The following is a 26,955-nucleotide window of genomic DNA, read 5'->3' on the forward strand; positions in this document are numbered from 1 at the left end:
CTAGTTTGTCAGCTCCTCAGAAAGGCATTAGCTAGATTTTTTTTCATAGTGTACTGGACTTCCCTTTTTCCACCTTGATTCTTCATGCAACTACTGATAACCAGTTCACTTCAAAAAAAAACCAACAACAAACTTTACACCATATGTGATACTAGCTAATCTGGGTGCATGCTAATCAACACAAAATTCTGATTGTTTTTATTTTACTGCTGCAACAGAATTAATGTCTTCACTTCTGCTAAGTGACTCCTTAATATTTTCCCTGTCATCTTGACTCTTGTTAAGTGATTTTTGATATTTTTTTCTTGTTTCTGCTTTTCCGTTCTGTGTTGGCTTAAGGGTTTCCTTAGCAGTCTACCCTGACTTCACCATAGCATGGGAGCTATCCAAGTTGTCTTAGAACTTTTTAAACAGACAGCAGCGCACTTTTGGATCTTTTCTTTTCCTGTTGGACAGGAAGGGTTTCTATTAGGATTCTTTAAATATTCTTTTCTTCCATGTCCTTCTGCATTATCTGAGATTGTACTTGGTAATTCTGAGGTCATACATGCCAACAGGCACTGTTAGCAATAGAGATTTGCCTCTTAGCTCCAGAAACAAAGCACTCCTGATATACCCCGATCAAGTCCTAGTTCAGTGGAGACCATTCATAGTCCTGCTGGTTTATTTCCTACTTTGGAAGCTAAAATTAATCTCAGGTTATTGTAAGACGTGCTTAGCTCTCAGGCTGGCCTGGGGCCGTGCATATAAATCTGGTCCACCAGCTCAGCCTTCTGATATACTTCCTGCACAGCCTAGAGCCCAGCCAACACAACAGACTTGCCCTGTGCATTTTTTCATTCCCTTCAAAAACCCTATTAGTCAGTCTGTTTGCTATGGGCTGATATATATATTATTATTTTTTTATAATTTGGTTGATTCCCTATGTGAGTACGTTGATCACATTAAATACCTTTTGAGGAAAGCAAATGAGATGGTAAAATGGGAGTCAGTTCTGAACAATGATGTTCATTTTAAATACGGAAATTGTGCTGCTGCGAGGAATTAGCGATTGTTTTCAGCTCATGAGTAATCAGTAGAATTTGAAAACTATTTCCACTGATCCGTATCCAAATATAAAGGTGGCATTTCTCCTTGCTGTCTTAGATCAGTGCACAGACTTTATCTTAGTCTTCCCTAAGCCATCCAACCTCTAAAACTTAATGGAGAGTCACAATTAGATAGTTGGCAGGTCACAAATACCAGCTCGGGGGTGGGGGTTGTCATGACTGCACGTAAGGAATTTTACTGCTCAACAGATCACCGAGAGACGTTTTAACCTTAGCAATTATTTTTCTCAAGGTCAATGGCATCATGAAAAGAGCCAGAAACTTATTTCTTTGGACAATTAGATGCAGAGATTGCTCTTGACCTTGATATTTATAGGGTCCCAACAACCAAGGGGCTTACAGCTAGAGGTTATATGGGTCTCCAGAGCAATCCTGCCAAAAGTTCGGAAAAGTTCCAAAACAGCAATAATCCATGATTTCATTGTGCATGGCTAATTGTTTTTCCTGAAAGATACTCTCACATGTTTGGCAGTTAGCTTTGTAACAAAGAGATAGCAAGGGCTGTAAATCCCCAAACAGCTATTATTGTGCAATCAAACTTCGTAACTCATATGTATCTCCCCTGGAAATACAGTAATACGCTGTTAAAGTCAGCAAAAAAATAGGATTTGGGACCATAGTATTTTATTATGAGCCGTACAGTGGAAACTTGAGACCCTATTTTTAAGAAATGATTTGTTAGAAAATATATCAGTCCGATACATATCAGTATATATAATGTACACTTTCATTTTCACTCAGTGAAGTGATCTAATAGTTCATGCCTAACTAAAAAAAAAAAAAAGAAAAAAAAAGAAAAACCACCCCATACCACTTAGATTTTATTTTTCCAAACAAAATGGCAGACAGAAATAAAATTGTCCTCCTAAATAATAATTATATATATGATTAGACATGTAATTATAAATAATATGTAGGATCTGATTTAACCATACTTGAAAAAGAGAAAATCAAATCCGAGCAGCTATCAGGCCAGGTTCAAGGATGACAGAGAAATGGAAAGTTATTCTCTGATCAGAGACTAAAGACAAAGACTGAAAAAGAATGCAACTGCACTCTCAACGCAGCAGTGATATTAAACAGCATTTAGGGACAAGCATAATGGAAATTAAAGGACAACAGAGGAACAGAACAAATGGCTCCAAGTTGAAAATGAATACATATAGGCTGGATATTAAGCAAAGGCTTCTAACCATTAACGTTATATTGGCATAGAGTAGAATTTCAATCTAATTAGCAAAGGAGGAGAGGTGAGGACTGGCTGTATGATAAAAGGCTAAATGGCTCGGGAGCAGCCTTCTAGTCCTAGGTTAAATTTCCATGTGTGGCATGCCTTGTTGAAATACAAGACCGGTAGGTACACTTACCTGCAGAGGAATTGGATAAAAAAAATTGAAAGAATAGTAAGAAACTCATAAATTTCTTGCAAAGATTTCCAGTTTGCTCAGATGTTGTCATCCATGGTACAATTTCAGATTCAGTCCATTCTGTGTGTTTTTATGAATCTGATCAAAAAGAAACAAACTAGCTATTATTCGGTTAAGAAAGCGTCTTTCTAACTTAATGGAAAATGGGATAGTAAGCAAGTAGAGCCTGTTGTTGATAGCAGGAAATAGAACCACTTTTGTTCCGCATGGTATGTGCTCTCACCAGCCTGTTTCTCATTTGCTCTCTCAGAGGCCATTAATTTGGAGGCATCATAACTAAGCTGATTCATCTGTGCCTTTTAGATGGCAAGTCATCTTTCTGTTTTAGTCCACTATAGCTTATCATAATCAATTTATTCATGCTTTTTCAGATTCAAATGTGTTAGAGATCACCAATTTTTTACTCCCCCAAAAAAGCATTTTAAAAATTCTGTCAAGCCTACTTGGACAATTCTTTGCTGAGAAAGCTTTTCTGAATCTTTGCAATGAACATAAAACTCACAATCTGAAAATTGTCCTTAATGAAAATATATAGTGATCTCATAAACGTGTTTTCCTTTACAGCAATACCTTCAGTATTTCTTCAATTATTTCAGATATTTATCGCCAAAAAAGACTAAACTTTCTTCTGGCTCATTAGGAAATGGAACCCAGGGTTTTTTTTTACACTGTTCGGGTTTTATTTTATTTTTTAAACTAAAATTGTTGGCCAGAAGCTTAACATACCAATCATGTTTAGGCTGGGTATCTGTTGCAGAGGTTATCTGTTTCCTACATGATTAACCTTGCAGGTTATATACCACAGGATTGCATATTAACTGGATTGTTTTTCTCTGATCCAGGATTTCCAACAGGAGCCCATTCATTCCCTGCAGCTATCTTTCTAAATGAGCTCTTTCAGTTTTAATGATGAGCAGGTAGTTTTTGAGCTATCAGCAGATAATGTCTCCAGAAGGCTTGGCTGGAAAGCCAGCAATTAATCACAGGCAGGACTCAGCCCAGGTTCCCCTAAAAAGCCAGCTTCTCAGTGGCAAAGCCATTACCTGCTGGTAACGCTTAAAATCTCTGGTCCCAGCTGTTAAATCCAGAAGAGATCATTAGATCCCTATGCCTGACTCCCTCCATAAAGCAGTTACCTCTGAACTAGGCCCCACAACTTCTAAATGAAGGAAACGTACCTTTGAGAAGGGCACTCAGCGTTGTCTTAGAAGCATCAAAAGGTAAACAGTCAGCTCTTGAGCAGGTTGATCATTAGAAAAACTGGGCAGTACTGCTGCCTTGAATCTCCCTGGTTCTTGATATTCCATTGTCAATATGTTAATCTATATATTCAATTTGATCTAAGATTTTAACAGACACGCACAGAGCTATAATGACCATAACTTCAACTGTAGCATTTGCTTGGAAATTATTTACATAAGGGGAAATTATTTACATATTTCCCTCTATAGAAATATGAGATGGATAATTGCCATTGGAGCAGTAGTTATAAAATGTATTCATCCACCTTAGAAAAATCTAAAAGGCAAAGCAAATGTATTGGAAAATAATAGGGACTGCTGTTCAACCCTACTTGTTAAGAAAGCACACTGAGACAAAGCACCCAAGTCTTAACTGAGGCCTTCCCCTTCTTATTATTAGCATGTGTCTTTTTCACATCAGAAACTTGTGTTTCTGTGAGTTTCCAAAAACGTCTTTAATTGTAAAGCCAGCACCATTACTGATATGTGGTATTTCTAATCTTTTTTTTTCTTTTTTTTTTTTCTTTGAGAAGAAATGAGGAAAATGACTGCAAGGAGAGCAGAGAACTGTGTAGAACTATTTTGCTTTAATCATCTAGAAAATGTTTTTTCCTTATATCAGAGGTTTCAGGGTCAAATAAGTATCTTATTATTTTTCAGCTGAGATTGAGAAGGTGAAAGCAGCAATACAACTGGAGTCCTCTTTCCACATTCTGGCAATCTTTATGCCATGGCTGAACTTCTTCTTTTACAGATTGTGGGTGAGTTTATTCACAAGCTATTGTTGTTCATACTTACAGAGATTTTAAATTATAAATGCAGATGAGAGGTGTACTTCAATGCTCAGGAAGCAGCCTTTCTAAACACTTTGGCAGGGCTGTTGAAATAAATACAAAGCTTTTATATCTCAGAGTCTCATGGGGCATATTAATCCTTCACTTGCAGGTTTGTCAGATGAAAAGCTGCTTGAATAGTTTGATATTTTTTAATTGTCTCTGAAATACTATCAGTGCTGTACGCATAGCAAATAAAGCCAGCTTCAAGACACCAAAAATCTCACATGGTACAACTTTCATTTGCAAGATACCCAACTGAGCTGCTACTGTGCAGAGAAGTGCTGGTTGAGACTGAGGAACAGCCCATGGATTGCAGTTTCCACTAACAGGCCCATTCATGATGACTGGCAAACAAGACCACTTGTTCTGGAAATAAGAAGCTTGTCAAGAGGGTGTGCCAGACAATTAGGTACATATATATGATGGCTACTACAGGATGCGTACATCAGTGTGTTTTACCAAACTGGCAGCTATAACACTGACTAAAGTTACCTGTGTATCACGAGGTCGGTAAACTAATGAACTATTTGAGTGCTTTCAATGCTTTCCTTTAAAGAGACATCTTCCAAGATACAACATAGCTGATGGTGAATGGGAAAATGTCACAGACTGATCCCTCTGATCCCTCTGATTACTTCCCATTCTCTTTTGGTGATTTATATGTGCAATATATAATGTGTACTGATATAAAAGTTGGCTGTGCATGTGGTTAGAGGGTGGCACGTAAATTGAGAAAGCAGGCAGGCTCTGTGCTCCCATACCTGCCTGGCATTTCCTTCTGCCACTGAGAGAGACAAACTGCTGGTCTGGATGGACCATTGGTGTGACGCAGCAGGGCTTTTCTGATGTTCTTATGCTAGTTTGATCCTACAAATCCTTACTTATAAAGCAATCTTCTCACATATAAATAGATTTGAGCACTCAGGCAATATATGGTTCTTTATCTGAGCATCACAGACATGTTTTTAATAAAACAAAATGGGTCACAGTCATTTTTCTGTAAGTCTTTCATTTGACAGATCTACACTGAAGGTGAATCTGCTTCATGGGCTTTAACTGGGAAGCCTGCTTTTCTGAGCCAAGTGCTTTGCCAGGCATTTTTAAAGCTTATCGTACCAAGGCATTCCACATGCCCTGTAGACTCTCCTTTTTCAACAAAATGGGGGAAAATGGCAGCCTAATTTAATTATCTCTTTTGAAACTCAGACAGGAGTCAGAGTTGTTCAGATTGTTCCAGTTCTGAATGGCTGGCTGAGTTTTGAAAACCTATTATTCAAATCTTTGTTTTCACTTAGATTAGTTTCTCCCTCCCTCCTTTTTAAATGAAATTCATCAAAAACATGGCATTATCTTTTAAAGTATCTCAGCCAGTGTGGTATTTTCAGAAAGAAACCTTGACAGTTTTCTTCCCAGTTCTGAAGTCAAGGAGACATAAATATGTACAGCGTGCAAGAAGTCACGCACTGCAGCTCTATTTAGTTCTTTTCTGTAAGCGGTCAGGGAAGTAATTTCATGCCACAAGGAAGTTTTACCTCCATTAGATACCAACAAGCACCGTTGCAGTAATGGCAATATCAGATCGTCAGATTGCCATTTGTACAGAGTTCATTTTTAATACATTGGAACTGTTGTACCTTCAGTCTGAAGGTACAAAAAGGTTTTAACTTCTTACCATTTTTTTCCACTTTCCCACCAGACATACAAAAGATCCACAACTTGCTCCATGAAGAGTTAGCCATAAATGTGAAAGGTGAGTAGGCAACATATTCACCATCATTGTGTGTAAGTCACTTGGGAATTGCATGTATTCTGTAAGTGTATAAATATGTTGTGAATTTCACTGAAATAGATGATCGATATGTGAACATATAAAATTAATACGTTGTCATGACAGCAAGAGAAATACAATAAAAATAGAATATTTATTATTATACTTGTGCAGAACACTAAAGAGATGATGTAAGGCATTTTACATTTTCATGTTTCAGTTTTACATTTTATATTGCATATTAACTTTAAGTAGTTGACAGTAAGAGAGAGAGAAAAGCAATAATATATAGATCGGTGTAAGAAATAAAATGAAAGACCAAGGAAAAAACATTGTTAGCAATTTACAGTATATGGTTTAATATTCCCATGAAAGAATCTGTGTGTGCATTGTGTTTTAACTAACTCACATGGTGACAGGAGAATTCTCTTTTTTTTTTTTTCCCTTCAGTGAGAATACATATATCTGTAGGATAGGTAAAAAGGGACTAAAGAACTCCACAAACAAGAAACACACAAACGAAGACCTGAATCAATACTCACTCATGCCCATTAATTATGCACTCATTTTGTACTAATGTAAGTAGATCCTTATTTTTAAACAACTTGTGCATAGGAAAAGGTACGGAAGAAATTGTTCTGTACCCATAGGCAGCATCTGATGGGGAGTGTGATACAATGGGAAGCTGGAGAGCGTGACTGAGAGACAGAAAACCTCAAACAGTCTGAAATTCAGGAGCAGGGGAGATACCCAAGGAGAGGATAATACAAACCTCAGGAGAAGAAGTAATTTTAGAAGCATGTAACTAGCTAAATCTGCCCCATCTTTATATTAGATAGGGGCATCTAGTAAAAGAGGAAACTTCTGTGATGTAGAGTGAAAGGTTGTCAAGGCATGGAAAAATCTCTTCGTAAATTCAGTGCTTCCATGTTGGGGTTCGGGAACAGAGGAATTTAAGATCAAAGCAGCTCACATGCTGCAACTCTTAAAGTAGCTTTTTTTTTCTTTTTTTTTTTTTCAGTAGAAATCATTATTGAACTCTCAGAATATCTTTTATACAAAACATTCTGGTTCAGATTCTGTGGTCAGAAGCTCAAGCAGCTTCTTAAGATCAAAAATCAAGCCTATTTTATTCAAAGGAGTTCAGATTCCGCTCTGTCTGTGCTCAAGTGGATGCAGCATGACAAACGTCCCCAGAAATAGCTGACGCTATGAAGTAGCTGAAAAAGAAGACAATGAAAACCAACTTTATATTATGGGGCAGGGGTCTAGTTGATCCACTGTAAAACATCCTCATCACTGGAGAATTAGGTACGTTCTGCCAGTTAATGTAAACATAAAGTGTAATGCCAAATTATAGATGCTATTTCTAGGAAAAAGACTTGAGAGAATTCCTGGTTTTAGACCACCTCAGTCTCAGCTCTGCCTCTGGTATCCTTCTGCATGAGATGTACATAAAATATATATACATATTGGGCTCACATGCCTCAAGCCCTGATTGAAAGATACTGGGAACATGAATGTTAGACCAGTGCTCAATGATTGTATTCGGTTTACAAATAAACCCAGCCTCCCCACTCCCAGTTGTTCTCCTGGCCTGTCACATAAAACAGCTGGGACTAAAACTCCTGAGGTACTGGTACTTCAACAGACAAATTGCACTGGTTCTCAAAATCTCCTGGGAATCTGGAAAGGTAAACAGCCTTTTAATACACAGCAGCCTGGCAGCTAATAAACAGTGCATTATTCTGCATCTCATAAATCTCCATGAAGTTCATTTATTCTCTTCAGAGAATGAATAACTAATATGAAGCCTCCTCTTGCCAGTTATTGTCATGCTACACAAAATGATTTAGATGTGGAAGCTGCTATTAATAGCATTGAATGAGCTACTAATTGGATGGTTATGTAACGGCATTGTTATAAAACCTAGTTTGGGTTTGACACCTTCTGTTTTCTAAAAACAACATTAAAAACCCAAACAAATCCATAGTTAGCAGTACATAACACAAAACAAAGACTAAATAATTACCAGTCTTTCAAAAATCAAATGGGATTAAAAAGGAAAAAAAAATAGTCATAATCAATTCACTTATCTGAATTCTGGTAGAAATGAGCTGGAAGTGAATCACTCAATTGATCTGCTGTTCAAAGGGATGATACTTTAAAGTAACTTTCTGTAATACCTGCCCTGCAAATCCTGACAAAGAATTCTAAGTTTTTGTGACTTGTGAAATCTCAGAAAGTTTTTTCTATTGAAAAATGGCCTTTGAATAAGATCTAGTATGTACAGCATGTAGTTTAAGGAGAAAGAACTACCAGGAAGTATCTCTGTGACACACACTGATAAAAATAATGTACTAGTATTAGGCATGGATCTGTACATTATTATTATTATTATTTTTAATACAGATGTACCTATACAGTCTGACATTTTTAAAGAAACATATAAAAAAAGGGGAGAGAGAAACAAATGGGGATGGCATTTTATTCCCTGCTGCATGGAGGGACAGAAAATTGCAGTCCATTAGGAGAGAAGCTTTTATCCAGGGTGGCGCTTTGCAGTCCTTCTATTCTTGGTTGTTCTGAAGGCTGGAGCATCACTAATGTAATGTGCAGCACCAGGAGCTTCTGAGGATGAAACCCAACTACTGGCCTCTTGTGCGGATATTTTCCTTTTGATACATCAAACATGGCAGCATACCAGAGCCCATAAGAAGAATCTCTGAGAAGGCTCATAGTTATATGTATATAATTGTATTGAAAGTGATGAAAATTTGTGGTCAACCCTGCACAGCTCTAATGCCTTTTACTTTAATTTTTGACCGTGAAATTACCTCTCGGCATGCACTGTGGCAGCTATTGTTAGCTGATCACTGTTACCTACAACCTTTTGTTCCTGAGGTAAAGCAAGGCTGTCACGCCAGAACTGCTTCCTTATTGAATCAATCAGCTCAGGATTCTTGCACAAGCAATCAAACGAGCACTTCACGTGTCTATCTACAAACACACGTCCTCATGTTTTTGCAGAGAAATGCAGTGGAAATGCAGTGGATTGCTTCCTATTGAGTCACCTCTTCAACTTCAGGAAGTTAAAAGAGTAATAGTAGCAGTGTAGGAGGAAAGACGGGTGTAGTGGTGGCAATGTGACCTGCACGTAAAGGACTTTAGCCCCTGAAAGAGGAGGTGGGTACAGGAGCATGCCTCATGCTGCAGGAGATGAGGCACAGCTGACATAAAGCTAGATATCTATATACCATCAATCGGTTCACCTCTGTTATCTGCAGCCATTCTATGACTGGTAGGATATTTTGGGTTGTGCTCTTTTTTACTGCTTTTTATTTGGCAAGCGAGGCTCTACTCAGCCATGCTGACTCCATGTTATTGTCAGCTCCACGTCATTTTGCATTGCCTGGATGATGATATAAACCCTGATTTATCCAGAATAGATGAGGAAGGGCTTACATATATAAAGGAAAACATTATTTCAATTCTCGCATTGTTAAAGCACACAGAGGAAGCAGCCAAAGGGCTTACAGAGATGCTATTTGATGCACAATGTACCAGCACCGCTGTAATTATGGCAAGCATGCCTAAAAAGCTGTGATAACTTAGGAATCAGCAGCTGTTGAAAGGAACAAGACATTACAGAAACCAAACAGGAATTTGGGTGGTCCAGATGTCTTCCACATGTCTTCCGCTAATTATCAAGAACTAGAATCTCTTATCCATTACGTGCATGTAAATACAGAGTATTAATTTCAGTAGAATATTTGAGTCACAGTGTGGCAAATAGTACCAGAATCTTCTCCTATAATCTTGTGTCAGCCTGCTTTTCCAGTCCTATGCATCAGATGAATTAAGTTTCCTCTTAGATGCATTTTTTTCAATGATGGTATAGTTTGTCTATGTTGTTACTGCTCTTTCGTGATTTTGCTTGTGTGAGAAGGAAGAGGTATGTATCAGTTCCTCAGAGCAGTAATGCTGTTTCATATTTCTGTTGTGGTAGTACCAAAGGGTTCAAACAGAATGCAAACTTTCTTTGTCACGCATTCACTGTAGAACAGAGTTCGTCAGAGATACAAAATTAATTCACAATCCTATAACTTCTCAATTCTTGATAATCCTGAATTTATACTGTTATAAATTAATGCTTTAAAAATACTTCAAAAACTTTTAAAATAATTTAAATATTGTGTAAATCTTTACATGCTATTTACATTTTAAATACCTTAAAATATTTGCAAGTTACCTTTAAATGGCGTTAAAAAAATCCCTTCATCTGACATGCATTTTTTCCCTCTGAAATCACGGTTTTCCACCATTTGCATTGCTTATCTGTCTCCAAGATTAATGCCACCTGCATTGAGCAATGATGATAGTACATCTAGCTACAAACAGCTCTCTGTATATACAACTGATCGATGTTTTTCCTGGGGTATGATAAACTGAGCTTTCTCATTGGTAAGTGCATATAATTACTGCCTATCTCTTGTCTACTGATGTCTATTGCCACTTCCTGCTGGGTTTACATACTTTATTTCATGTGCTGGACCATATTTTAAGTGATTCCTGGAATGTTATGCCAATGACCAAATTCATGTGAGAAAAGAGAATTGAGAACTAGAACCTTTGGACGAGTAATTTGCACTGATAATTTTGGAGCTGGACTATTTTTTTTGCATGTAGAAATAGGTTATGTGTTTGTGAGATTATTTTATGATATTTTGGGAACCTGCTTTACAGAGTTAAAACAAACAAACAAACAAAAACCCACCCTGCTCCTAGGCCTTATGATATTGCCAGGAAAAGGAAGAAACACTTAGCAAGGTCATGAATACAGAGCAACTAAGGCTGGGAGGGAAAAGCTTTCCAGTGTGATTAAGCTATTTCGGTGATCTTTTCTCCTTTGTGGTGCTTGGGCTTGGAAGGAGGAACCACAGAGGAAAAATAAAGAGCTGAAAGAAAGAACGTTTTCCAATGGAGAAATCGAGAAGCTACTTCTCTGCAGGATATCATCCAGGAAATACCATTTTTTGTTTTTCTTTAGTAATTTTGTTTTAAATAAGTGGAAAGACTTCCCTGCAATTCTGAATCAAAAAGATTTGTTGGATAGAAGTCGGGATAGGGAAGCAGATAGCTACAGCTTTGTTAAAAGTAGGACAGGGTCAAGTAGCACTAGGGGCTGTGTTTAACACATTGAGAAGAAAAAAGAAGCAGACAAAAAAAAAAAAAAAGCTGACTAATTCTGGTGATCAATGCATAAAATCTGTATTTACAGACAAAATGACTAGTAAAGGTATACATAAAGCCTATGCAAAAATATTGCAGATATCTAATCATTAGTTGGGGTATGAATCACTCCATATTTCATAATAATTGCTAGAAAAATATTTACTTGAGCCAAAGCTTAAATATCATTAAGGGGATGAATCTAATTCAGCAGGTTTCTATGCCCTCAATTGGCCATTGGTTTTGCTTGAAATATATAAAATGATAGCAGCCCATATATCATTTTTCACAGTTCCAAGAGAAAAAACTGCTCCAAGTGTGAAAAGTTTCTGCTGGTTTGTGCAATATAGTTGGTGCTAATATACTGAAAGACAGATAGTGCTGTAACGCTGATAAAGACCCGGGCTAAGTTAAAGATCCTTCCTGTAAAACAGTATTTCCCAAAGCTGTTTGCAACAACTTTGCTGGAATCTCTGAAACAAGGGATGTCGATCCCACCCAGACCCAGTGAGCTCTAGACTCAGCTTCTCAGATCGCGCTCTGCATGTGTGTGCCCTCAAAGAGTGGCTGTAGGAGCTAACTATTTATTATTTGCTCTTTCCAAACAGGCACCCAATAAAGCTGCCTATTAATCCTAATTGTGATGGAGGCTTATGTATGCCATTCCCTTCTGTCTGATGGGAGCGAGGCGAAGGTCACGGCTTGTTTAGTTCCAGTCGGTGAAGGGCCATTACATAAGAGTTGCTTCAGTCACTGTCAGCACGGGCTATATTTGGACGACTGTAACCCAAAGGCCTGTCTTCCTTCACTCGCTCTGTAAGCCATCCAGTTGCTCATCCGTGCTTATTCTGAATAATGATGATGAGCAGAATAATTACTGAAATTGCTGGGTTTGCCCCGTGCCTGAAAATGCTCTCATTTGGTCAGATGTCTCGCTGTGAAATTCCTCTCTCCCATGCAAGCAAGGGAACGCTGCAGGACTGGGCTGCTGGACGCACTTGCCCTCGAGTGACCCAAATGGGAGCAATATGCAGCCACTTGGCACACTGGGTATGGCTGGAGAGAACGCAGGCAGCTAAGTTAAAGGACTGATGGGATCATCTTTAATTTGCTCTGTAAACAGAGAACAGTAAAGATCACTACAGTAGCCTTTTGTGCCATATAACCAGCGAGAACAAATATCATGTTACATACAGCTGATACATAGTGGTCGCATTCCCAGCTGCGCCCTTATCAAGATGGCTGTGACAATAGATGTTCTGTGGAGCTGGAGATAACACAGTAAGGAAATGTTGGGAAATGCTGGCACTCTTGCAAATGATTATAACAAAACCAAAAGGAAAGAAGAAAGAGTTTCTTGTACTACTGATTTACATTTTGCAAAGTAACTCTACTTGGAAAGGAAACCCAAACTTCCCTTATTCAAATAGTTTTGTTCCAGTGAACTGCTACAGACAATTTGCACTTAATTCAAGGAATCACTTTTACTTGGTATTTTCTGGCCAGTAACTAAGTGTATATTTGTTGCTCTGAGTATTCTTAAGTATGCTGAGTGCAATGTGCAAAGACATAAGAAATAGCATTCTGACAAAATTAAGTTGGTCTGCTGGCTAGCTGTTTGGAAGTTTTATGTACCATCATTCTTACTCATTTTTCTCTTACTATTAGCACTCCCTGCTGTCTAGGTCACTAAACCAGTTACTCCATTTCTCCTCCACTTATATTTAACCCCTCCACAAGACTTTGGACCGTGTTCTTCTCAGAAGTCAGCCTTTCCAGTCAATGTTGTCTCAACACTAGCCTATGCACTGGTTGTTTCAAGATGCCCCCTATTCTGACCAAATCTTTTCTCCCCTCTTCCATTCAGTCTGTCCAAACTGTTGCCATCAAGATATTTTCCATTTCTCTGAGAATATTGTCCTGCTTCTAAAATCTCAACGTTGACCTATTTCCACTCTAAAATTCAAACATGTTTCTTTTCTCAGCTCTAAATGACTTCATTGCTACTTGGATCTGACCTCATCTCCTCTTGGAAAGCCATTTAGTCTCTGATGTTGGGAGTGTCTGTGGTGGGGAGCAAGGGATGTTATAATTGATTTCCTTCTTTAACTTTCTTCATTAACAGGGTGCTCTGAATCTTAACGTACTGAAGATGAAATTACTTTCAGCCACCTCCCTCATTTGTTTTGGAAGTGTCTGGAAGTATTTACAGAACGATCACCAAAAAGCATTCAGAGTGAAGATTCAGCACTACTTAAATGACTGCACACAATTTCTACCAAATTAAATGCATCTTGAACTATATTCTACATCCTTGAACCTCTGTTCCTGGTTAGCCCAGCCTGGGGTTGTCCTCCGTTGTGATAACTGGCAGTAATACCAGCGGGCATTTATTTGGGTGACTTAGGAATAACTGAAGAGCATCATCTTCTTACCATTCCTTTTCACTCTCCTCCCATTCAACATCTTGTGGAGCTGCAGCATCTTGTGGATCAACAGAGTGCAATTAATTCATAATCCTGGAGATACTGAGGTTGTCACAGTTTGCTTTTCCAGATGCATATATTTCTTCTGAACTTATAGGATAACATGAAAATAAGACCTCTTACCACACCAGGAAAAAAAAAAAAAGCATCTATTTCTTGGAGTCTATTACCATTGAACCAAAAGTAAGAACCCCCTGGGAACTCTGGAGGCAGATACATTTACCCTGGGTCCTGCCGACATCTGATCACACAGGCCCCAAAGCTGATGCTAAAATTTCCAGAAACATTTGGGAAGCAACCACAGAAATCAAACAAACTGAGCCCTCGAAGAGCAGTAACAGGAAGCTACAGAAGCCCATCTGAGCCAGCACTCACTTGTCAGCATGGCTTTTCTCCTCCCTTTCAAGCTTCCACTGGACATGCTGCGTCGTCCAGCACAGCACCTCCAAAATTGCTGGGCATTTTGTTCACACTTCAGAGGCCTGAAGCCTCCTGCAACTCTGCAAGATAGATTGCAATGACCCTGCAGCAGTGTCTCACCGAAATGACTGATCTACCTGTATTGGTCATCTCTAGTTTCCCCAAAGTGGTTTAATTATTTGTGCACGTGAAATGAGCATTGTCAACAGAAACATTATACAGACAATCTAGAGTCTTACACAGGCAGGATTTCATGAGCCATTTTCAAAAAAAAAAAATGTGTAGGGAGGTTACATGCCCTGACCAGATGGGTTTTGTTGTTTCTTGTTCTTTACCTTTCCTTGGAGGTGCTTTGTCAACCTGATGCATCTCCCTGACATCTTCCCAGAGCTGGCTCTTCTACATGGGAGACTCACTCCTTCTCAAAGAGAAGTGGGGAGGAATTTAATAAGGTCTGGGTCTATCTTTGTTTCAGGGAAATTTGTAACAGATACTTCTGTATTTGTCACATGTATGTTTCAGACCAGAGCATTTTTTTTTTTTTTGTTAATGTTGGAAGCTCTCAGCAAAGCCTGAAAGTTATTATATATAAACTATAATGTTAGCCAGCTGATTGGGACAAAAATCCAGGCCACTTAAACAGCATCTTGGAATCATTCAAATTTAATTCTTGAAATTAACATCAAAGCCATTTTTGATGTCTGAAAAGAATTATTAATTTTATTTTTTTGTGCTTATCTGTTCCTCACTGTACCCTCTAACAACACCATAATAGTGTGCATATGTGTGTGCACACACCCTGATATATCCTTAGTGGGATATCAGCTCCTAGATCTTGTATGTAGCACATATGTGTAAGCAGTCTGCAGGCTAGTGAGGTCTCGCATAAGTCGGTCCGGGTGCTTTTGTGGCTCTCATGCCCAGAAGAGAAATGTGGTCTGGAGAAATCCTGTGTTCTGCTACTAAATGACTTTTGAGATTCAGCAGTAACCTTGGCAGACTGGAAGTTAGCCTGGCTGCTTAAGAATATTTATAGCTCAACATGTCCAGGCTGTTATCTTTACCATGCTCACCAGGTGATCCACTGAAAACAGGGAAAAGAAAACTATTAAATTTAGTAGGTATTAGGCTAAATCCTTATTCAATTCAGAAGGGAAAGGTGATTTGCCTACAGAGGAATGTAACTGATGATGAAAATAATAAACCAGCTGCTAAATGGCTCAGTTCTGAGATGTATCCCTTCCTCTTTTTCAAAAATATATTGTATCTATGCAGCAATGTTCATGAGCGTTACAGCTTAGAATACCTTTACTGAAGCATTCTGCACCCTGTCTATAAATCCCTGGTCTTTTCTAGTTAGATCTGAGGATTCAGAATGTTCCTGCTTAGAGCAGTTGTGTTTGCTGACTTTGTCACTGGATCTGAATTCCTGACTCGGCATCCTGCTGACATGGTCTCAGTCATTAATGTATGATAAAACAACCTTCTGCATGCTCTTCTGTGTTCTGTTCTTCCCTCTCACCTTCCAGTCCTTGCTCTGTTGACTAATTCATCCACAGCTTATGGCATCCTTTTTTTTTTTTTTTTTCCCCATATCTATCATTCAAATCAATGCCATGCAATTCAGTGGCAAAAGGTATAATTCTTGGAGCACTGCTGTCTGCTATTTGCTTGTAAGAAAAGCTGTATAAATAATATTTTATTTACTAGCTGTTCGTAAAAAATACTCAGCTCAAAATGAAAGTTAATTTAACAGAAACAACCCTCTTTGAAAGCATTATTTTAAAGGACCATTTTAATTAAAAATACCCTCAGAAAAAGAAAAACATTATTTAAAATTCTGAGATGAAACGTATCTTATTAGAGCATTTTTTCCTTTTCTGATGGAAATAAATTAAAACATTTAATTTTTGCTACGCCTGTGGTTTTTTTGTCCTTGACAGAGAAAGGAGGAGAAGAAGAATGAGAAGAAGAGGAGGAGGAATAAAAAAAAAAAAACAACATTATTTTTTCACCTAGTTCTCCCTTTAGTGCTTCTAGGGGTAGAAGGTAAATGGCCAGCAATGCCTCCTAATCTGTCAGAAGTAATGCTTTTTTAGGCCAGAGAGAAGTCTTGGTCCCCTGCATACCAAGAGCGTGACAGAATCACTGAGCTATCAAATCAGTTATTCTGCCAACATCTTTCTGGTTCACTGAAGAGTAAATTAATCCTATGCAGGAACACTCCAGCAGGAGAATAAGGGAGAGCACACACGCTGCTATAGTCAGGTAGTAATGGTGCTTGCCAGGAGTGTAAATAATGGGTAAATAATTAATTTTCTTTGGGGAACCTTCAAGGATCGACTTCTCTGAGTGCTTGCGCACACATGGTGGAACAACAGCAGCAAGGGGTTGAGCAAGAGAGCTTCCCCTGGAAAGAAAACAAGCCCTAGAGTGGCTCCATCTCGGCTCTTAACAACTCGCTGGAGACCTGGGATGTGTAGGACTGGCCCTCAGCTTCTGGAGTCAGCGCCTGGGGCTTTTGACCAGCAGGCGTTTGGGAGGGAGCTGCTCCTAGGTGAATCCACTAGGTGAATACATGAGGACACAACTTGGACCCTCATCAGTGCATGGACATAATAGCATGTAGGCTGCAATGAGCAAGCCTGCCATACCGACCAGCTGACGTTCCCAGTGGTACTGCCTGCTGAAAACATTTAGGAAAGTGCAACGGCTCCAAAGAGGAAACAAGGGAGGTACAGCACGTGGCACGGCATAATTTACTGCTGACCTGACATCTGTTGCCTCTGGTTCACTCCGGTCTACTGGACTTGAGGCCAGTCTCACGGCAGAAAGAGCAACTGAATGTCCCAGTTGCTGCATGCCTCCTGTTCCAAATCAGTCTTTCTGCAGCATGTAAAAGCACTGAGGTCCATGATTACAAAATGGCTTCGTGTGCAATCTCTTATTAAAGGGTCATTATGGAAAGCTGAGCCTTGGCTTTCAGCAGAAACCCCAGAGCAGAGCCCTTTGGGAAGAAACTGCATTTTCTTCTGATGGGGAGCTCTCTTTCCCCTTCAGGTGCCCCTGAGCACGTCTCCCAGCATTGTCTGCAATTAGTCATGGAGGGAAAGCAGGATGATTTCACACCCAGATGCAAAGGTGAAAAGGCAGCAGTGCACCCTTTTCAGAGTCAGTAGAAACGGTTCTCCAATAACAAATGGATACAGAACTACTGCAATGAGCTGCAAACCCAAGTACCTTACCCTGTGTTATTTCTTACTATTGATCCTTTCTTCTGTTCTTACACCTGTTTACATGCACTTGTATGACCTTTTGATTAACCTCTCTCTGTTTTTCCCATCGTCTTTGCATATTCATTTTCCTGTCCACTTTCACATCGATTATTTTAGTTCCTGACTCTAACAACTGTTTTACTTTCTTTCAATTTCCTTTTACTTAGCCCTTCCTTAAGAAAACAAGCAAACAAAAGAAAACCCAACCTTTTTTCTCTCTGCTCCCTGTCTTCTTCCTTTTGTTATGTTTCTGTGATTCTCCACTCCTATTATAAAACTCATTTACTCTCTTTCTTCTCATCTCTTGCTACAGAAGCAACGTAACTCCATCAGCCTCAGCTCCCTCGGTCTGATTTCCTCTTTCTCTCTGCTGTCTAATATCTTTCCCTTCCTCTCTCTCACAAGCAGCACTTTCTCTTCCTATTTTGTTTCTAGTTCAGTACCTCTCCTCTGACTTTCCCACTGTGCTCCTACCCAGTGCCCTCTCCCTGCCGGTCACATTAGCAGAAATGTTTAGCTTTGCTGCTCTGTTCCACAGATCTCAGCTTCCTTCACCTCCTCCTCGCTCGTGAGATGCAGCCCACAAGCACCTTCTTGGTCCTCTCAGGTGGGTGTCACACATTATCAGCACAAGCCGCTCTAGAACGGTGCAAAGCAGCGATACTTTTCATGTGCTAGTAAGGAGGTGATTGTTCACTAATCAGCGACTTCTGTCAGTCTGGCTCACACTTCAGTTCAACAAGATACGGATACTCTATTGATCAAATTACAGTTCTTCAGCTTTACTGCAATAATGTACCTGTAACTGCTTCAGCGTTTTCAGTCCGTCACCCAAGGCAGTAAAGAAAAGCCTTGCCACAAGAACACATGAAACCTTGGGAAGGACCAAGGGCTGCTAGCAGTTCTCAACCATCTGGTCATAAAGCAGCTATTTCTCTAAACCTAAGATTAGTGAGGTTTTGAGGCCATTTTCTGTCTAGACCTCTGCTGTAAATGGCTTCTGAATTTGTTCATGAACTAAATATACAATATTCCCTGCACTGCTCATAATGAGCAGGCTACACAAATGACCTTTCAAAAGCTTTCTGACTCCTTCAAAACACAAGCAAATTGAAAATCTGTATTTGCAAGATCAGAAAGAAAATGAAAACCTCACTTTGGCTGTCTAAAAATGAAGCCATACAAAGGGAAGACCTTGCTGAATAGCATACTTTAAAAATAAATACAATTTCCTTTGCTACCATAAATATTGTTTCAGATTCTGAAGTTAAATAACATTTAACTGAAGCTATAACATTTTGTTAAACTTCAGAAACTTTAGAGGAACAGCTATTCAGTTTCTTATAGACTTCAACTATTTACAGTTCTTTTTTTTTTTTTTTTTTTTTTTTTTTTCCTGGAGAAGAGACACACGTTCTGGGATTTTTTAAAGCCTGTTTTAGTTCATTATTGAGATCTGACTTTCTGTATCCATGAGATCAACCACAGATCAACCACAGTTTCTGTGGTCTCAATGGAAACCTGAACCTTGAACCAGGGTTTGGAAGTTAACTTAGAGGGCCAGGTCCTTGGCTGCCATTGTGGAGGCTTTGGCCTGTTCAGGAACAATTTGGAGAATTTATGGAGTACTTAAATGGCAGCTACAAGCTCCAGTTCTGCCTCAGCTCAAGAGTGAGCTGCATTCGAGAGAGGATTGTTGCAACAAGAAGAAAGCCTCCCCACAGAGTGTTTCCAAGGTAATCATCATTTCCCTAGTATCTGTCCCTATAGACAATCTCCAAGTCCTATGATACTGATCTTACAAACAATTATTTTCTTTCCTGAACTCCTATAATAAATTTCATGCTTGATATTTCTGTTAGGACTCCTTGGCCTCCTCCTGACTTTTCTTCTTCTTTTTTTCCCAGATTGGGAAGGAGGGGAAAAAAATAAATGGAATTTTTGTTTGAATCTCACTTGGGACCATGCATTCTTGTAATGTCATTGCTAAACAAAACAGTGGCAAGAAAAGAAAGTGAATGGACTTTAAGAATTTCTACTGAACATTTTATGATGAATTAAATGTATGGCACCGTCTTAAGAAACACTCTGACCAAATGCTTGTTGTCAGAATGCACTGTTACAAAAAAAAACGAGATAGGACAGGGGAATATGTTCAATTTTTGCATGTCTACAAATACAGAGATAGCAACCTGCCAGACATGCCCCTGTAATGTAAATACTTACAATCGTCAGACAACTCAGAGGTTTCAGTACTGCTGATTGTGTTATTTATGCAGATTTATACAAAATTATGCACAACTTGTGTTATAATTTTGTTAGAGGAGACAAGGAAATAGTCTACTGTTCTGTATGCTTTTTTTTATGCACGTTCCCTTCACTGATGTGAGAGCAGTTTCATTCTTGCTCCAATGTAAATTGCTGGTCTAAATTGAAACATCCTCTGGTCTTTTTGCTCTCACATTGCTGCACATAAGGGTCCCCTGGAGAGGAACCGGGCAGTAAATGCTTTGTGCGCGCTCACACAGCTCCAAGCCTCCCTCCACGGCCCCCTTTACGCCACGAAAGCCGCCTCGCAGGCAGGAAAACCGCCTCACAGGCAGGCTCACGCGCTCACATTGCGTGCACGTTAGCTCAGGGAAGAGCTGGCGGATTTTTAACGCTTGCTATGAGGTCTCGATTCGGGGATCTCGGGAACTTTGAGAGACCTGCGTGGATGCATTTCGTGGCTGTATTTCCGATGTGGGGCTTCTCGCGCATCAACACAAGGATTTCGGTGCTGTAGACGCGTGCTACAGGCTGCGATTCGTAGCGCAGCTCTGGCGGTAACGCAAGCTGACATATTCGGTGCTTTGAGTGTTGAAAGCGCTGTGCAGATGTTAATTTAACTCATTACTTAACTCGCCACCGCTGAGGATATCGGGAAGGAATATCCCAAAAATGGTACGAGCTGTGCAAAACGGGGGAAATAACCACTGGCAGAGGCTAGGCCAGAGACATGATCAGGGTTATTAATTTATGCATTGGTGGCACGTGCAAAAGTAGCTGTGTTTGGGGGGTGTTTTGTTAAAGTGGCAAAAATTTTGAAGTCGGGAGACTGGACTTGGGGCTAGAAGGTTGTAATTCGAAGAGGTGCTTCTTCACCTGCTGTCATTACCTCGGCGTTAAACATTTTAGAAAAGGAAACCGTCAGGTTAAGATGAACAGCAACACGCACACATTCCACTTCACGAGAACCCCCCCAGCGTGTAAAAGCTTTATTCCCCAGCGTGTCTTTCGGGGAGGTGAGGAGAACGACACCCCCGCCTTCCGACGGGCGCACCGCGGGGGCTGCCTCCCCTCAGGGCTCCCCTCAGGGCTCCCCTCAGGGCTCCCCTCAGGGCTCCCCTCAGGGCTCCCCTCAGGGCTCCCCAGCGGCGTCCGCGAGGCGGCGACCGTTGGCGGCCGTTGAGCGGCGCCGCCCCGCACGTGCCCTCCCCTCGCCGACCGCCGCCGCCCCCGCCCCGCCGGTGCTGCGGCCGTGAGGCGAGGCCGTGAGGCGAGGCGAGGCGAGGCGGGGCGGGGCGGCGCTTGACGTCAGGCGGCCGCGGCGGAGCGGGCCGCAGGTGCATCCGTTTCCTCAGGGCTTGCAGCAGCCCCCCCCTCCCCTTCCCCTTCTTCTCTTCCCTTCCCCGCTTCGCCATCACCGCAGCGTCCCCGACGGGGCCGCGGCTCACCGCGGTGGGGGTGGAGCCGGCGGCGAGGCGGCAGCAGAGAGCCGCGACGGGGCGGGCGCGGGTCGCTAGGGGGAGGCACGGCACCGGGAGAGCGGCACGGAGGCGCCGCCGCTTCTCCCAGCCGCGGTTTTGCTTTCCGTTTCGGGGTGCCGCCTCTGCGTGGATACATTTTTTTAAATTTATTTATTAAATAATTATTTTTTTTATTATTATTTTCCTAGGGGGTGGGAGAGAGGGGAGGGGAGAGCCGCGGCGGGAGGACCGGGCGGCGGGGAGAGCGCCGAGGCAGCCCCGTCACGGGGAGGAGGAGGAGGAGGAGGAGGAGGAGAAGCCGGCGGAGCCTCGCCTCGCCTCGCCCAGCCCAGCCCTGCCCCAGCGCGCAGCCCCTCCGCCGCCCCTGGCCGCCGGAGGCACCGGCGGCCGGCCGCCCGCCCTCATGATGGCCTCAACCGCCACCTGCACCAGGTTCACCGACGAGTACCAGCTCTTCGAGGAGCTCGGGAAGTAAGCACGGGGAGACGGGGGGGTGGGTAAGGCGGCCGGGAGCCCCGGGGGGTGCCGTGGGGTTCGCCCCGCTCCTCCGCCGCCGTCGGTTGGGGGCTGCGGGGGCCGTTAACGGGCGGCGGGGGGCCGCCAGCGCCATGTTGGCGCCCGGCTGGGGCGGGGGGAGACGGGGGGGACTCGGGGGGTGGGGGGGGGACCGGGAGCTGCACCGGGATGGGGACGGGGACCGGCACCGGGCAGCCCCCGCTGTGCGGCGGCCCCGCCGGCTGTGGACGTGGCTGCCGCCCCGCCGCGCCGCTCCGACCCGAGTTTGCCGTTGTGGGGAATAAAATCGATATCAAGCGACGCCCCAAAACGCCTTCCTTCTCTGTCTCTTCTCATTTCTTTCTTATTTTTTTTTTTTATAAAAATTTTCGGCGTCGCACCGCTCGCTGAAATCGGCGAGAACGCTTCTGCCACCGTATCCGCAGGGAGCCCCCCTTTTCGGTGCCGCTGACACTTTGTCCGCTTCTTGGTTTGCAGAGGGGCGTTCTCGGTCGTCAGGAGATGTATGAAAATTACGACAGGACAAGAGTACGCTGCCAAAATCATCAACACCAAAAAGCTCTCGGCTAGGGGTGGGTATATTTTAACCGAGTGCTTACGGTGCCTCCTCCCTGTTTTGTGCGTTCTTGTGGGAAGCGCTAAAACCGAACCAAATCGTGATAATTAAAGTTATTAATTTTCATAACGTGCCTTTTTTCATCTCCTGTAAGACTGTGGCTTGGCTTTTAATATTAAACGTTTTGTGGATTGATGCTGGAGGTGTGTGGTTGTTGCTGTAGTGTTTAATGGAAAGCTGTACAAATTCTCAAGCAATTGAAAGTAATGCACTTCTTCCTTCTTTTTATATGTAAATAGCTTGAACATCAGTCTGGAAGCATTTTGCAGACTGATTTTTTTTTGGGGGGGAAATAATAAGTTTCCATTACAGCTTTTATTTTAAATGTATGTCAAAGCTCTACTGAATTCAGTGCCTCCATTGCATTTAAAAATGAAAATCAAGGCCTATCTGAATCCAGGAGGAAAAGTGTAATCTACTACCCTGTACTAAACTTCGAGATGAGATGCTATAGGAAGGAAACAACCATTTTATGAAATAACCCTTTGTGAACCCAACTCATTCTGCTTAAGTGGTACAATGTTTCACTGTTACAGCCCAACAGTAATGCCTGCTACACCACATGTTTGTACTTTCCCCATAACGTGTATGTTTCCTATATACTTTCAGTGTCAATGCATAAGTCTTTGTGATATACTCGGGGAGTTATATGTGTACTGTGGGTTGTTGCTGTTGAAAGCAAGCCTCAGTGGTGATATGTCGATTCCTTGTTAAATCCACATCAAAGTGATTGTACCAGGATGTCAGGGATTATGGATTATTCTCTGTTAACGTTATCTATGTTTTGATATGAATTTGTGGTGTGGTAAAGAACATGGAAGTGAATAAGCAAGCAGTGGCACTGTGTAAACCTATGTTTATGGTCTGGTTTGTTTTTGACACAAAGAAGTCACTGCAGGCAACAGCAGCCTGAATTAATTCATTAAATTTACACATAAAGTACCACCTATGATCCTGTGGCACGTGCTGGTAACAGCATGCGCAAGGGATCTTTCAGCATCACATCAATGCTCTCATTTTCAGCTGATGAAAGGGATGAGAAAACATGCTTTTTACCTTTTGCTGAATTTTAGTCTTCAGATTTTTCTGTTATTTTTCAAACTTAAATTGAGAATACTTCTTTGTAGAGTTTACAGGTTTAAAAGGAGAAAGGTTCAGAAAGTAGTGATATTTGACATCAGGTATTCTCAGAGTTTTGCTTGAACAAATTAACCTTTTTCTTTTGTCAGAACAATAACGTGATTTGTTGAATTTTGATGCTTAAAATATATCTCCGAGGTCTATATGACTTTATAGATCAAGGTGTCTTTCAACACGAAAAGCTGTAGCAAGATAAGCCCCAGATTATTCATGTGCCATAGTTTTTATGTCTAATGGGATAAAATATTGAAAGCTAGGCTAAATTAATATAAATGTTAAGTCTACCATTGAATTCATCATTTGGAATGTACTGCTTCTCAAGTTTCAGTTTTTGTACTTCTCTGACTGTTCAGGCAGGACGAAGTTGGTCCTTGGTGTAATCGATTCATGAGTGGAAGCAAGTTGGGGAGAATTTAGCTGATCAGATGGAATGAGGCACAACTCAAGCAGAGATTTTTCTACAGGTTTAACATGTAAGCCCGTAAAGTAAGGGGCTATACTTTAAAGATTGATAACTGGACTGCAAAATGTCATTTCTTCTCTTCACACATGTGATGCCAAGTCCATGAATACAGTGAATCCATTCCCATGTTTGTTTCACATATTTCTGGATTATTATTTTTTTTTTTAATATAATTATTCATTTACTTTGAGACATCTGCTAAGCACCTTTTGAAGAACAAGCTTTGTGCAGAGGTCTTCAGATTCCTACTAGGCAGTTCTTCAGTTGCAGAAGGTGATCACTTACAGTGCAAAAACTCCCAACATTAATAATCCTCTAACTGTGATACCTTGCCAGGGTTGGTAACAGCTTACAACTTACATTACGTTTCACATTTCACCTACTATCTAAATTGTAAGTTTCATTCTGTTTCCATATGAACTGCTTTATGATGAGGTAGCAGTTCATTTTCGTTTCATATTTCTTAGTTGAAATACAGATTATAATGTGAATATGAACAATTCATTGGGTGAGCTTCATCTGTGAACAGAGTTGGAGGTTCTTAGCTTGAAAATGTGCATCCCGTGTACAGGCCTGGTTCTATGTAACTCCTTGGAGCACAACGCCAAGTTTGAGCCTTCTTGCTTGCAAGATTGAAGAAAAGCCATTGCGATGTGTGATACAGGGGAGTCAAGACTAAGGAAAACTTCATGTGCTTATCATTAAATCATTAAAAATGATTTAATGGGAAAAAGCCCAGTCATAAAAATATATTTTTCCCTAACCAAGAAGGCTTCACCTCAGCCACAAATGTTCTTAGAGATCTATTTGTATCTTTCCCTCTAGTAGTCCTCCTAAACAGGAACTGAGCTCATCGTAGACTTATGCCAGTGAAGGTGTGTTCTCTTCTGTTTCCTTGCATAGCTACAGGGAAACTTCAGAGTGATTGCATGCAGAGGTGCAGGCTCTCGTTTTAATTTGGAGGGAAAAGGAAGCTATGCCACCCATTTTTGCAGAAGTAACTTCTGTGCTTTTAAATTGATGACCAGTTACTTACACCTGCTGTGCTCTGAGTTTTTCTTTACTGAGTCAACTTAAGTATTAAATTCATGTTACAAAATTAGCTGCTGATATTCTATCAATAGGGTATGTTCAAGATTGCATGATTTAATTATGCTGCTGATTTTAGGAAGTGTGTGGGGAAGTTACATAGCATACCCTTGTAAAATTAAGTGCAGTAGTGAGCAAGCACACAGAAAACTTGGAATAGGGTGAAGAATGTATGCTGGTTCTGGGTTTGTTATCATTTTGGCTGATGAAGTCATGGGAATTATCTCATGACTCAGTTTCTTAATTGTGTTGTTTTAGGCTGCTTTTTAATGTTTTTCTTGTGTAGAAAGCAATATAGATAAAAGTGAAATGTGAGGTGACTTTTCCCTGTGTGGACAAAATGCAAAATAATGCTCTTATTTTTATTATCTGTACACCTTTTATCTTTTTTTTTTTTTTTTTTTTTTTTTTGAGAGAGAGTCTTTTGGCTTTGATCCAAACAGATTTCATGAACAGACCCATTTTCTTAACATATTTGAATCTCTTCTTCTGACTGGAAAAAAAAATAATCCCAAAGTGTTTGTTTCTCTAATCAGACTTGAAAAGGTCAGTTACTAATGTATTTTGAGTGGCTGTAATTTTGCTACTGCTCGTATTCGGATTTGCTTTGTAGTGGCCAAAAGCCCCATGCCTTTGATGGCAATCTGATGGCATCTGTGAGAAGTGGGTGATTTTCTTTTCTAGGGTGCTTCTGTAAATACTGCTTAGACACACCTCTCCCAGCCCTTGGATGGCTGCAGCAGAAATGTGAGCCACTTTGTTGATGGACATCCGCATTAGTAAGAGCAATGTAGGAATCAGCCGGAGGTTATCCCTTTTTGTCCACTGCTCTCCTGATCTTTCAGGGACCAGTCTTTCCATTAGCTCCAGTGAGCTTTTGAGCTATAAGCCTTGGAGGCTTTGCTGGTTATTTATCTTCCTTCTTGGTAGGAAACTTCCCAAACTGTTTCAGCATCTTGTTAGTCAAAGAACAGAGTGTTTCTTTTAAGCTGGTGACTGCGTATGACCTCCTTTGTGACAATTTGTGACCAAAAAAAAGTGACAATTGCACTTCCTCGCAACAAGCTCTCATGGGTGAGGAGGCTGAAGACCACACACACAGTCCCCTTTTTTTTGGAGCAGTATTTTGGTGGCAATACTGACTAATTTTGCTGTAGGAAGGGTATTTCTATGTCTAAAGCAGTCCAAGTAGAGCACCTCACGATCCCTAAAGTGATTTAAAATACACGGGGGAAGTGAATGGCATATGAAATATACAGGGTAGTATTTTTCAGCATGTTTTTTTGTGATACAGAGAGAAAAACGTTTTTGTTGTGTCAGTAGACTAACATTTCATGGAGTCAGCCAGGTACTGTGTGTTAGGCAGTGCCATATGTTTTACAGAAGGAAAGATGTATTAAGGCTGCCTGTACTCTACAGCAGAAGAAGGCAGTTTTGCATAATCCTGCAAGGATTCCTAATCTAGCTAAAGATCTTAATCTCTGAAGCATTTACCTGTGCAAGTTTATTATAACACGTGTATTTTTTTTTAATGTTAATTTCTGTTCTTAAGTACACTTGAAGTTTTTCCCACACATACGGTATGCTC

General features: G+C 40.9%; 2 protein-coding genes across 41 annotated transcripts in view; both read left to right on the top strand.

Moving 5' to 3' along the window:
- The window catches only part of ARSJ (arylsulfatase family member J), a 180,165-nt gene extending 158,198 nt beyond the window's left edge, over positions 1-21,967 (top strand). For 4 of the 5 annotated variants that reach the window (XM_072036888.1, XM_072036889.1, XM_072036890.1 and 1 more), the window contains 7 exons: positions 4,438-4,538; positions 4,861-5,022; positions 6,310-6,363; positions 6,832-6,959; positions 10,731-10,845; positions 12,222-21,399; positions 21,732-21,967. The gene's annotated coding sequence lies outside the window, so the exon portion shown is untranslated. The remainder of the gene's footprint in view (positions 1-4,437; positions 4,539-4,860; positions 5,023-6,309; positions 6,364-6,831; positions 6,960-10,730; positions 10,846-12,221; positions 21,400-21,731) is intronic. The other variant, XM_072036892.1, reaches the window with a different exon arrangement.
- Positions 21,865-26,955, top strand: part of CAMK2D (calcium/calmodulin dependent protein kinase II delta) — a 165,472-nt gene continuing 160,381 nt past the window's right edge. For 35 of the 36 annotated variants that reach the window (XM_027456558.3, XM_027456562.3, XM_027456569.3 and 32 more), the window contains exons 1-2: positions 21,878-22,014; positions 22,537-22,631. In XM_027456558.3, the coding sequence (XP_027312359.1) occupies positions 21,947-22,014; positions 22,537-22,631 (163 nt within the window). In that variant the 5' untranslated portion in view covers positions 21,878-21,946. Of the gene's footprint in view, positions 22,015-22,536; positions 22,632-26,955 lie in introns of all 36 variants that reach the window. The other variant, XM_027456588.3, reaches the window with a different exon arrangement.

Source organism: Anas platyrhynchos, chromosome 4 (assembly GCF_047663525.1).
Source record: "Anas platyrhynchos isolate ZD024472 breed Pekin duck chromosome 4, IASCAAS_PekinDuck_T2T, whole genome shotgun sequence".
Classification (NCBI taxonomy): domain Eukaryota; kingdom Metazoa; phylum Chordata; class Aves; order Anseriformes; family Anatidae; genus Anas; species Anas platyrhynchos.